The sequence below is a fragment of the Pogoniulus pusillus genome, chromosome 2 (genome assembly GCF_015220805.1).
Source record: "Pogoniulus pusillus isolate bPogPus1 chromosome 2, bPogPus1.pri, whole genome shotgun sequence".
Taxonomy (NCBI): Eukaryota; Metazoa; Chordata; class Aves; order Piciformes; family Lybiidae; genus Pogoniulus; species Pogoniulus pusillus.
The window spans coordinates 1,720,310-1,733,489 of record NC_087265.1 but is presented as its reverse complement, the minus strand read 5'-3'; the positions used below and the strand labels follow the sequence as shown (position 1 = coordinate 1,733,489).

Sequence of the window (13,180 nt, the reverse complement as noted above, 5' to 3'; positions counted from 1 at the left end):
GGAGGTCTCTTTCACCCTGGTTGATTCAATGATTCTATTCTATGACTCTGGGAAAACCACCCACAAATCCATTCTGGCCTCCACGTTGTCCTGTTCGTAGTTTGCTTTGCAGTTCATGCATTACCCAGAGAGACTGCAAGAGAAGTGAGTTAAGGTTACTGGGAAAGCCTGAGCCCTCTGTGTCCTTGCCCTGTGTTCTGCAGTCAGAGCAATTATGTTACATCAGTGTTGTTGGAGGGGGTTATGCTGTAAATTGATACAAGTGTCTGCTACAATGAAATCTTGCAAAGCATGAATATGGATTTCAGCAGCATTTACACTCACCAAATTACTTTGCAGATGGGCTAATAACCTGAGGTTAAAATAACCTCTGTTGAACAAACTATCTCAGGGAGTAAACAGACTATCTTTTTTTCTTGGTCAGAAAAATCCAACTGATCAGAGAATGTAAAGTGGGTAAGAAAGACTGGAGCTGTGATCTGTTTTGATCAGGGTGTCCTTGGTTTAAAGCAGAAAGTAAATTACAGTCACATGAATGTTAAAGGGAACCATATCAGAAGCGAGATCAGAAGTGTTCAAGTCTGCAGTGGATGATAATGATTTAGCTACGTGGGATGCAAAGTTGCATGCTCAGTGATGTTGTAAACAAGCTCATTTTCTGAATGCCTCCTCTGTGTGCTTTAATTGTTATGCTCTTACTAATAATTATACCTAATATTGTCACTAGCTTCACTAGAAAGCTATGAGTCCAAATCTTCTCCATCCAAATCAATAGGGATGTTGATATAGAACCATAGAGAATCATAGAATGTCAGGGGCTGGAAGAGACCTCAAAAGATTACCTGGTCCAGCCCCCACCTCTGCCAGAGCAGGATCATCCAGAGCAGATCACACAGGAACACATCCAGACAGCTGCTAAATAGCTCCAGAGAGGGGGGCTCCACACCCACCCTGGGCAGCCTGTTTCAGTGCTCTGTCACTGTCACAGCAAAAAAATTCCTCTTCAGGTTCAAATGGAACCTCCTATGCCTCAGCTTCCACCCACTGCCCCTTGGCCTGGCACTGGGCATCACCCAGCAGAGTCTGGTTCTAGCCTCCTGGCAGTCTGCACATATTTTATAGACATGAATGAGGTCAGCCCTTAGTCTCCTCTTCTCCAAGCAGCACAGCCCCAGCTCCCTCAGGCTCTCCTCATAAGGAAGATGTTCAGCTTCCTTAATCATCTTTGTGTCTCTGTACTGGACTCTCTCAAGCAGCATCCTGTCCTTCTTGAGTCCTTCTTGAGCCCAGAACTGGACACAGAACTCCAGATGAGGCCTCATCAGGGCAGAGTAGAAGAGAAGGAGAAGCTCCCTCGACCTACAACAGAATTGCTTCATCTGGAAAAGCCTTTGAAGATCATCCAGTCCAACCACTCTCTGAATCTGCCAGATCTGGTGCTAACCCACATACATCAGCATCACATCTCTGTGGCTTTTAAACACCTTTAGAGCTGGAGATTCAATCACTTCCCTGAGGAGCCTATTCCAGTGTTTGAGAGTCCTTTCAGTGAAGAAGTCTCTTCTAATGTCCAACCTAAAGTTGCGCTGGTGCAACTTGGTGCTGTTTCCTTTCATCCTATCTCTTCTTACTAAGGAGAAGAGACCAATCCCCACCTGGCTCAAACATCCTTTCAGGGAGCTGTAGAAGGCCAGAAAGTCTTCCCTTAGCCTCCTTTTCTCCAGGCTAAACAATCCCAGTTCTCTCAGACACTCCTAATAAACTGTTCTCCAGGTTCCTTCTCAGCTCCGTTGCCCTTGCCTGGACTCATTCCAGGACCTCAATGTCTTTCTTGTAGTGAAGGCCCCCAAACTGAACATGTTCTTCAGTTTCACCATCAGCATTTTCCATTACAAGAAGATCTACTACCTGTGGCTGCTCATTCACTGGCAAGAGAACAACTCTGAAGCCAAGACAAGCACTGCCTGCTGGAGCTTGGCTTGGGCGCAGACCTCAAACCAGAGGCAGAAGGAGCAAGGACAGCATGCTTTCACTTGTATCACAAAGCAAGTAAGCCCTCCCTCTGCAGTTGCACCAAAGAACAACTGAAATACCTTTTATTTATCACTCCTTCTTTTCGTTAGGATATTCACAGAATCAAGAAGGTTGGAAGAGAGCTCCAAGCTCATCCAGCCCAACCTAGCACCCAGCCCTGGCCAATCAACCAGACCATGGCACTAAGTGCCTCATCCAGGCTTTGCTTCAATAACTCCAGGCACAGCAACTCCACCACCTCCCTGGGCAGCCCATTCCAGTGGCAAATAATTATTAGTGACTTCGGTACAGGTAATTTTAAATCTCCTCTAGATGTTCTCCTAAGCATGGTTTTAACTCTCTCCCGTTGCCTCTGTCATAAGATACCATTCTTCTTACAGTCATAGAAGCATAGAATCAGTCAGGGTGGGAAGGGACCACAAGGATCATCTAGTCCCAACCCCCCTGCCATGGGCAGGGACACCTCCCACTAGATCAGGATGGCCACAGCCTCATCCAGCCTGGCCTTAAACACCTCCAGGGATGAGGCTTCCAACACCTCCCTGGGCAACCCATTCCAGGCTCTCACCACCCTCATGCTGAACAACTTCTTCCTAACATCCAGGCTGAATCTCCCCATTTCCAGCTTTGTTCCATTCCCCCCACTCCTATCACTCCCTGACAGCCTAAAAAGTACCTCCCCAGATTTCATGTGGGCCACTTCAGATACTGCAAGGCCACAAGAAGGTCACCTGGGAGCCTTCTCCTCTCCAGACTGAACAGCCTCAACTCCCTCAGGCTCTCCTCACAGCAGGAGCATCCCTCTGCTCATCCTCCTGGCCCTTCTCTGGACACCTTCCAGCTTCATTCCAAACTGTCACTTGATGCACAGTATTTACCAACAAATGAATTCATCTCTTTATAATACAAAGGAATATTATTTTTTGTTCAGTCACATCACTTTCCTGACAAGAGTAAAGCCTCTTTGTTACACAAGTCACACTGCAGTGACTGAACAGGCCTCTAGTTCATTATCTAATTAGTGGCTCAGCTCCCCTTTTTCCAAAGTAAACCACAGCTGGGGAGGAGTGTGTGTGGGGGGAAGTGGAATCAGCAAACAAATGATTTCTAACGAATTCTCTCTGCATTATTGTTTTTCCACTATCAGAATTATGTCTGGTTAAATGGTTTACAGAGGAAACAAGCATTGCATTTGCTGTCTCAAATTAAGCCAACATGTCAGTTTAGCTTGTTTTTGATGTGTGAAACTTGGGGTTAGGAAATTGGTTTATAAGGTTTGGAATGCTGGCAGCTCTTGCTGTGTTCAAGCTTTACCCAATTTGTTTCCTCACCGTTGCACCTAAGATCTATGCAACAGACAGAAAAATGTAACTTCAAGAGCTTTTTCTCACCTCGTGAACATTGAGTTCATGGCCTCAGTGCTCAGATCCAGCATAGAAATAAGGAAAACAAACCACTTTGATATCTTTTTTCCCATATAAGGGGCAAAATATGGGATTGATCTGTCTGTGTTCTTCCTAACACAGGCTCACAGGATGTCAGGGGTTGGAAGGGACCCAGAGATCATCCAGTCCAACTCCCTGCCAGAGCAGGACCACACAATCTAGCTCAGGGCACACAGGAACACATCCAGACAGGTCTGGAAAGGCTCCAGAGAAGGAGACTCCACAGCCTCTTTGGGGAGCCTCTGCCGGTGCTCTGGGACCCTTCCAGTCAGCTCCTTGTGTTGAGCTGGAATTTCCTGTGCTGCAGCTTCCATCCATTGCTGCTTGTCCTATCCCAGGGAGCAGTGAGCAGAGCCTGTCCTCCCCTCCTGATGCCCAGCCCTCAGAGATTTATGAACATTTACTAGATGCCCTCTCAGTCTTCTCCAAACTAGCAGCCCCAGGTCCCTCAGCCTCTCCTCACCAGCCAGTGCTCCAGTCCCCTCATCATCCTCATAGCCCTCCACTGGACCCTCACCAGCAGATCCCTGTCTCTCTTCAACTGGGGAGCCCCAAACTGAAGGCAGTACTCAAGATGAGGTCTCACCAGGGCAGAGTAGAGGAGGAGCAGAACCTCTCTTGATCTGCTGGACACACTCTGCTTAATGCACCCCAGGACCCCATTGGCCCTCTTGGGAGTTCTAACTCCTCAGGGAGTTAGAACTGGCTGAGCTTTGAGGTCCCTTCCAACCTAAACCATACTATGATTCTCTGATCTCCAGGAAAGAGGCCTCAACTACCTCCCTGGGCAATCTGTTCCAGTGTTCAGATCTCCTGTGTGTTTGGTTTGCATTGGTGCATTTTCCCCCTGAGATACAGATGAGGACTGTAAGAGAGAAGAGATAGCAGGCAGAAGTGTAAGACAGTCAATTAGAAGAAGAGTTCCATTAAATTCACCTGAGTCTTGAACAAAACAAAAAAACCCACAGCCAAACATGTAATTCACCTCTAAGGAAAACAGCTTGTTCTGACACAAGCCATGCTGCTCTCCTGGGGACAGAAGAGTAGCCTTTTCCAGCGGCACTACCCCCAACTACAAGCAGAAAGTGTCAGATTTCAGCCTTTACTTCATCTGATTCTTTCATCTCTTCTTTTTATTTTTCCTACAGTCCTCATCTTCTTTCAACAGAAAGTACAGCACACAAAATAATGTTCTTTAGGGTTGATTTTATGGCAGGTGGCATGGGTAGATCAGGAAAATAGAGAAGAAAAAGGCCTGCATCACCTGCCACAGGAAACATAGCTTATTGTTTGTGACTCCTGCCAAAGAGAGCACCTTCGTGGCCACCCATCACACCAACGAGATTTGGCAGGTTTGATCAGGCCTTGAGAGCCTTTCACAACAGGGCTTTGTCAAACCTGTCCTTTCACTGCCCACAGTGTCACACAGATACCCAAGTCCCCTTTTGCTGCCCACGCTCAGGTTCACAGGCTCCAGCTCAGCAGTAAGCGGCACCGAAGGGACGGACGCTGTTACCGCTCGTGCAACACAGCTGTCACCCTGCCGGAGCCTAAGATCAGTGCTCTTTCCTTGGGGCACAATAAAAAGGTACTGCAAATTTCACTTTGTAGTAACTACAGGCTACAGAAATTGCATTAGCTGCATTAGATGGAGTCATAGAGATATTCAGGGAGGTTAGTGGGATAGGGCAGGCATCACGTTTGCACCACGATAAAAAATCACTTTGCTAAGTTGCAATGTTTTCTGCTTTGGTAGCACCCTATATTAAGGTGCCATTTATAAATAATTTATTATTATTTATTAATGTATAAGGCACTTTATAGGATGGTAGATAACAACTTAAATTCATGTATTAAAGATGCACATGCATGGTTTAATACAATTTACGCCTCACAATATCCTGCGCCACAGATTCTCATCGCATCGTCTGCTCGGCATTTATTACTAATGCATTTTATAACATACTTTAGAACACATTATTGGAGGAAGTAGCTGCATTTAGTGATCATTTTCATAAATAAGAATAAGGCATTTATAAATGGCACCTTAATTTAAAGTGTTACCTCCACGTTACTGGGTAGTCACTCACCATTTGTCTCACTTTGCAATCATTCTCCGAATGCACCTCTTAACAAAAGGCATCCTGAGCCTTATTTCTTCTCACACACTGCAGCTGCTTAAAAGTTTATTGAGGCACTTTTCTTCTCCTGCTTTCAAAGCTCTGAAGGCTGCCAGCTCAATCTGAATTTGTCTTGCATATATATTTTTATAGATACAGTCTTCCTTATTTGTTCTGAGTCTTTAGGTAGACAAATACTTTCATATCACAGAATCACAAAATCAACCAGGTTGGAAGAGAGCTCCAAGCTCATCCAGCCCAACCTAGCACCCAGCCCTGGCCAATCAACCAGACCATGGCACTAAGTGCCCCAGCCAGGCTGGGCTTCAACACCTCCAGGGACAGCGACTCCACCACCTCCCTGGGCAGGGCAGCCCATTCCAATGCCAATCACTCTCTCTGCCAACAACTTCCTCCTAACATCCAGCCTAGACCTCCCCTGCCACAACTTGACACTCTGTCCCCTTGTTCTGTTGCTGGTTGCCTGGCAGAAGAGACCAACCCCCACCTGGCTATAACCTCCCTTCAGGTAGTTGTAGACAGCAATGAGGTCCCCCCGAGCCTCCTCTTCTCCAGGCTAAACAACCCCAGCTCCCTCAGCCTCTCCTCACAGCCTCCACAGACCTCCTGTAGGTCCCTTCAGACACTGGAAGGCCACTCCAGGGTCTCCCAGAAGCCTTCTCCAGGCTGCAGAGCCCCAACTCTCTCAGCCTGTGCTCAGAACAGAGCTGCTGCAGCCCTCTCAGCATCTTGGTGGCCTCCTCTGCACCGGCTCCAACACTTCCATGTCCTGCTTGTGTTGGGGGCTCCAGAACTGCACACAGGACTCTGCGTTGGGTCTCAGGAGAGCTGAATAAAGGGGCAGAATCTCCTCCCTTTATCCCATCTTTATGGCTCTGATGCACATTGCAAGTACCAGCCTCTTAAGTGGGAGAGAATCCAGAGCCCTGGCACCTATATCAGTGTGTTCCTCTCAGTAGCTTTGCTCTTAATCACCTTGTTTCAAACCTCTAGTTACCCAACACAACAGTTTATACATGGCTCCATGTTTCCTGAATGAAAAGGAAACCTTTTTCCAAATGGTTAAAAACTCATTTCAAGAAGTTGGAGGTTAAAACAAAAGAAAGAAATAACTTTGAAGCAAATAATGAACTGATTTCTGGAGTTTATGTGCCTGAAACTCCTTCCCAGTGGTCTCCAATGGGTCATTTTGTTGCCAATCAGATAAGCTTGAAAATCACCTTTAAAGGCTGAGATGCTACAAGAAAAGATGAAACTGAAGGTTGGACTCAGTGATCTGTGAGGTCATTTCCAACTGGGACCGTTCTATGATCCTATGTAAACGCCCAACTTGTTGTTCTGAAACAAGAACTGCAAAGAAGCTGAGGGCACAGGATGGTTGATTACCTACCAGGTTGGCCAGTGATGGCTGCTTGGATTCTTTGTAGAACTCCATTTTCCGAGCAGTGAGAACGATCCAGGAGGTGGACCAGTTTTTCCTTAAAAACAAAGTAAAAGAGAGAAATATTAAACCAAACCCAAATAAAACTGAAATCGCTAAGCCATGCAAGCAGAAGGTAGAGGGTGATGCATTTGTAGACTTGGGAGGGGGGTTAATTATTTCACCTCAGAAGCAAGAAATGGTCTGAAGACATTTTCAAGCAATGCACTCCCCATAAGGGCTGACAGAGTTGCTCTATCCTAATGATATCTGAACATGACCTAACAGAGCTTGAAGGTCTTTTTCCTCCTCATTCATGTTTTGAGACCTATTTATGTTCCTTTACCAGAGGAAAACAGTGGCATTGTTTGCACAGGCTTAAAGTTCACATATGCTTGGAAGGCTCCAAAACAGCTGGTGCCCTCCTGGTAACTAATACTGGAAATGGAACTGAGAATCAGAGAATCAGCCAGGTTGGAAAAGACATCCAAGCTCATCCAGTCCAACCTATCACCCAGCCCTGTCCAATCAAATGGATACCATGGAAAGAGTAGTTTTGATCTGACTACACAGAGCTCAGGAAAAGAGCCTGTTTTGAAAGGTCCCTCATATTTTCTCCTGTCCCTCAGTTGAAATGTGTAGGAGAGCAAAGAAGATAAGAATGATATCCAAGAGTGGTTTAACAAGTCATTAAACAGCAGAATTTCACAGTACAGCCCCACAGAGCTGGAAAGCTGCAGGGGCCAGGAAGAAGTCATAGAATCAGTTAGGGTGGGAGAGGACCACAAGGGTCATCCAGTCCCAACCCTCCTGCCGTGGGCAGGGGTACCTCCCACTAGATCAGCCTGGCCACAGCCTCATCCAACCTGGCCTTAAACACCTCCAGGGATGGGACCTCAACCACCTCCCTGGGCAAGGCAGTCCAGGCTCTCACCATTCTCATGCTGAACAACTTCCTCCTCACGTTCAGCCTGAATCTTCCACCTCCAGCTTTGCTCCATTCCCCCAGTCCTGGCACTCCCTGAGAACCTAAAAAGTCCCTCCCCAGCTTTTATGTAGGCTCCCTTCAGATCCTGGAAGGCTACAAGAAGGTCACCTGGGAGCCTCCTCTTCTCCAGCCTGCACAGCCCCAACTCTTTCAGTCTGTGCTCACAGCAGAGCTGTTGCAGCCCTCTGAGCATCCTCCTGGCCCTGCTCTGGACACTCTCCAGCACCTCCACATCCCTCTTGTAATAGGGGCTCCAGCACTGGATGCAGTTCCTACAATAGTCTAATTTTGGTTTTGTGGCACCAACACTATTGAATAAATCACTGCAGTGGGTGAAGTTCAGGTCAGTGAAAGAAGCGTCTGCAGGGCAGCTGAATCCCCACTGCCTGCATAGAGAGCCATACACAGCAGTCTGCAGAGCAGATCCAGCTGGAACTGACCAGGCTATTGTGTGATCTTGTCTATACGGCTTTACGTGGTCGAAGCCACGGCTTAAAGCCGGTGCCGGAGAGTCGCTGCGAGGCGCAGCGCGCCCGATGGGCTGCGGCAGCAGGCGCTGCGAGTGCATTCTGCGGAGCGAACGCCTGGTGGCAGCACCTCATAGCTCCAGTGCCGCTCGCAGCTTGCCAGGCTGCTCTGGAGCCCGAGGCTGAGCCCCCGGCACACGCCCGCGGCACAGCGCCCTGCGCCCGCACCCAGCCGCCCTGCGGCAGCGCGGCACAGAGAGCACAGAATCAGCCAGGTGGGATCATCGAGTCCAACCTATCACCTAACACCTTCTAATGAACTAACCCATGGCACTAAGTGGATGAGATCCAGCCTCCTTTCAAACACCTCCAGGGATGGCGACTCCACCACATCCGTGGGCAGTCCATTCCGGTGCCAATCACTCTTGCTTTGTGCTGTAGGCCCCCAATGTGCTGGGAAGGTCAAGCTCCCTCCTTGCCTGGGCTCATGCATGGGCTGCAGAAGCTCTTGCTAGTGTCCAAAGCGGGGAACAGAATGTTACTGGCTTCAGTGCTTTCCCCAAGACACCCACTACTGAATTGCTGAGAACTGCAGCCCAAAGCCTAGAACTAAACTGTGTACACGTTTAGACTGGATCTTAGGAAGAAGTTCTTCAGTATGAGGGTGGTGAGGCTCTGGAATAGGCTGCCCAGGGAGGTTGTGGCTGCCTCCTCCCAGGGGGTGTTGAAGGCAAGGCCATGAGCAGATGACTGCAGCTGGGAGGTGTCCCTGCCCATGGTGGGGAGGTTGGAGCAGATGAGCTCTGAAGTCCCTTCCAACCTAAGCATGTGATTCCATGAAATACTTAAACATGTCTCAACTCCGAGCTTTGCAGCTGCTAAGTTCTGTAGCATTCATGTAATTTACCTTAATTTCTTGCCACCATCTGCAATTTTGGCTTTTAGAAGGTATCCTTCTTTCTCCACCTATGGAAAAGGAAAGGGGAAAAAGAAGTCATAACCATACAGTTTATTCAGATGGATGAATCTAATTAATACATGAATAAAAGTCTGCATCTATCTAGTCTAGTGAGGAGGCATTTCATCAGCATGATTCAGTTTAATCACTTAGTTTTTCCAATACAGTCAAGTCTCTCTAGAATTTGCAAATGTTTCAAATCAGCACACAGCATTGCCCTTAAAAACCAAAGCAAAATAAACCAGCAGCAATATTGTACTCATTGATACAGAAAAGACAATAATAAATGTGAGCAAAGTTTCTGTAAGTAAAAAAATGAGTTGAAAATACATTGCAGGTGAATTTATCTCAAGGTATCACTTCATATACTGAGTTTCATTACAGCTATTGGGGACCACACTTTTGTAGAAGCCTCTTGCTCCTCATATTCTAGAGACACCTTCAGGGGTAACCAATGTCAAAGAAACATCAACTCCTTGAACAAAAAGTTGCATTGCCTTCAGAAGGGTCACATTTTGCTTTAAGTCAGGCTCAGGCAAGACGTTAAAACACATCATGCTCTTAAGTGGTGCTGTCTTTTGGATGAGCGCCGGTATTGAGGGGCTCACCACTCAATACAGCCCTTAAAAGGTCACACTGCACTGGAGTGTGTGTGTCTGTGTGCAGGGAGAACTTGTCTTCAGGTTTCCAGCTGGCCTGGATGATCTCATAGCAGGGTGCAGAAAATCAAATTGAGCAGCTCTGTCACTGCTCGACACACAAGCTGGAAGGGGAATAACAAAGGAAAACACAGCTGTGCGCTGCGGTCTCCAAAATGCATCCCAAAAGGCAAGCCCTCTGCTATTACCTATCCAAAGTGGTATGTGACATTAGCAACATGATAGCACCTTTGAAGGTCCCACGCTCTGCTGTTACTGAAAGCTGGCCCCTTTTCAGTGGTGTCACACCAGGGTAAGGACTCTGCTGGCAGATGCAAGGCTGCAACACCTCGTTGTAGGGTACCAACACTGAGTTTAAGTTGTGACATATTAGAAGCAAGTCCTAGGCTTGCTCTTTTGTTTACATTTCTGCTCCTGCACATCTCTGTTGGAAGAAGTCCAGCAGAGAGCCACGAGGATGATTGGAGGACTTGAGCATCTCCCCTACAAGGAGACCAACAGCACTGGGGCTGTTTCGTCTTGAGAAGAGAAGGCTGAGAGGAGATCTGATCCATGTGTACAAATATATGAGGGGTGGGTGTCAAGTGCCTGGGGCCAGTCTCTGTTTGGTGGTGAGCAGCAATAAGCCAAGAAGCAATAGCTACAAAGAGGAACAAAGAGAGTTACACCTCAATATGAGGAGAAACTTCTGTACAGTGAGGGTGGCGGAGCCTTGGGACAGGCTGTCCAGAGAGGTTGTGGAATCTCCTCTGAAGACTTTCAAGACCTGTCTGGATGCATTCCTGTGTGAACTACTCTGGGTGATCCTGCTTTCATAGAATCAAGCAGGCTGGAAGAGACCTCCAAGCTCATCCAGTCCAACCTAGCATCCAGCCCTAGCCAGTCAACCAGACCATGGCACTAAGTGCCCCAGCCAGGCTTTGCTTCAACACCTCCAGGGACGGCAACTTCACCACCTCCAATGCCAATCACTCTCTCTGCCAACAACTTCCTCCTAACATCCAGCCTAGACCTCCCGTGCCACAGCTTGAGACTGTGTCCTCTTGTTCTGTGGCTGCTTGCCTGGCAGCAGAGCCCAACCCCATCTGGCTAAAACCTCCCTTCATGTAATTGTAGATAGCAACAAGGTCTGCTCTGAGCCTCCTCCTCTGCAGGCTGCACACCCCCAGCTCCTTCAGCCTGTTCTCATGGGCAGGGACACCCTAACCTAGATCAGGCTGTCCAGAGCCTCATCCAGCCTGGCCTTAAACACCTCCAGGAATAGGGCCTCAACCACCTCCCTGGGCAACCCATTCCAGGCTCTCACCACTCTCATGGTGAAGACATCCCAGTTCCACCAGCAACGGGAAAAGAAGGCTAAATCCTGGTTCAGAGGGGATCTGCTCTCCCTTTGAAGCGCTACTGAGTCAGTGCCTGACTCGGGTGTAGAACCTCCACCTCGTCTTTGTGGCAGAATTGTGTCACGAGGCCATTCTGCAGCCGTTCCAGGAGAACACTGCTGTCTGCAAAGCCATTAAAAAGCAATAAAGCATGCTTTAATATGCAACAGAGGGATGTTTTTAAATCAAACAGATCTGTTATTTTGATCAGAGGAAATCTGATACTAACAGTGCAGAGCCTTTCACCGTTGCCTTAGAACGTGATAAAGCAGGCAGTGCTTCCATAGCTGCTTGCACCTCCAAGGAGGTCTGGGGCCCATCATTTAGGTGACACTCTCAGACGGGTACAGGAGGATCAATGTGTGCATTTTCTGTGATTTGTACTTATCTCATGCAAATTCCTGTCATGCAAATCACTGCCAGAGAAAACCCAGAGAGAAAGTATGGAGGGATTATCGTGCAGAGTCATGTCACTATTTATCTAGTGATGGATGGATGAATTACTGGAGATAAAATAAGACTTAATCTCCATCTTCACCTACTTTTTTTTTTAGTTTGAGGTTTTTTAAATTTCTTTAAAATCAAGCTTACTTTACATCTCTCTGTATTTTTTCTTCCCCTTCTAGCCCTTAATTTTTTGTAGCATAACATTTCCAATGCTCAGTCAGGATCAGAGATGCCAAATACCATATGAGAAAGGTTGTGGGGTTTAATATTTCTACTCATCTGGAAAGAGGAACTGGGAGGAGCATTGGCAAGCCATTCGAGCTGTTGATTGCTTCTCTGAATCAGGCCCAAAAATCTCATGCCTTCAAAGTTTACCTCCTAACCACCCTTCCCAGCCAATCCAAAGTGAATGATAACTGAGGTTGCTGGGGCTCTTTAGCTTGGAGAAGAGGAGCCTGAGAGGTGACCTCATCAATGGTTATCAATATGTGCAGGTGAGTGCCAGCAGGCTGGAGCCAGGCTCTGCTGGGGGATGCCCAGGGACAGCACAAGGAGCACTGGGTAGAAGCTGAGGCATAGGAAGTTTCATTTAAACATGAGAAGGAATTTTTTCCCTGTGAGGGTGACAGAACCCTGGAACTGGCTGCCCAGGGGGTTGTGGATTCTCTCTCTGGGGAGATACTCAAAATCCACCTGGACATGCTCCTGTGTGATCTGGTACAGGTGATCCTGCTCTGGCAGGGGGGTTGGACTGGAGGAGCTTTGGAGGTCCCTTCCAGCCCCTGACATTCTGTGATTCTATAAATGTAGTTTTCCACCTCAGATCTGAGTCACCTCTATCCTCACACTTTGGGAAGTGAAAACTGAGATGTGCTTCCAGATGAAAACGTTGCTGCTCTGTCATGTTTTCCTTATAACAGTCTTGAGCTGGAAAATCAAACCCACAAACGTTGGGCACCCAACATATCCTGATTTCCATCCCATGGCTGCAATCTGCCATTTGTTTCACATTAAACAGCTCAAACATACAAGATCCTCAGTTCATGTGAGGCCTCTCAGGGCTAAGCAAAGTGACTTTCAGATATGTTGGCCCAACTGAGTTAAGTTCAAAACCAGTGGTGTGGTCTTCACAAATTGATTGTTCACAGTTCCCTCTGTAATTACCAAATTATCTGTAGTTGGGGCATATAGAGAATTATGGAACAACTTTAGCACAAAGACAAAACCATTCCTAGGGTGACC

At 47.4% G+C, this 13,180-nt stretch overlaps 1 protein-coding gene across 1 annotated transcript in view; it reads right to left on the bottom strand.

The window, feature by feature from the left end:
• Positions 1–13,180, bottom strand: part of ARHGAP15 (Rho GTPase activating protein 15) — a 409,331-nt gene that overhangs the window by 356,076 nt on the left and 40,075 nt on the right. The window contains exons 3-4 of the mRNA XM_064154561.1: positions 9,403–9,461; positions 7,011–7,098 (exon numbers count right to left, since the gene is read on the bottom strand). Coding sequence (XP_064010631.1) covers positions 7,011–7,098; positions 9,403–9,461 — 147 coding nt within the window. The remainder of the gene's footprint in view (positions 1–7,010; positions 7,099–9,402; positions 9,462–13,180) is intronic.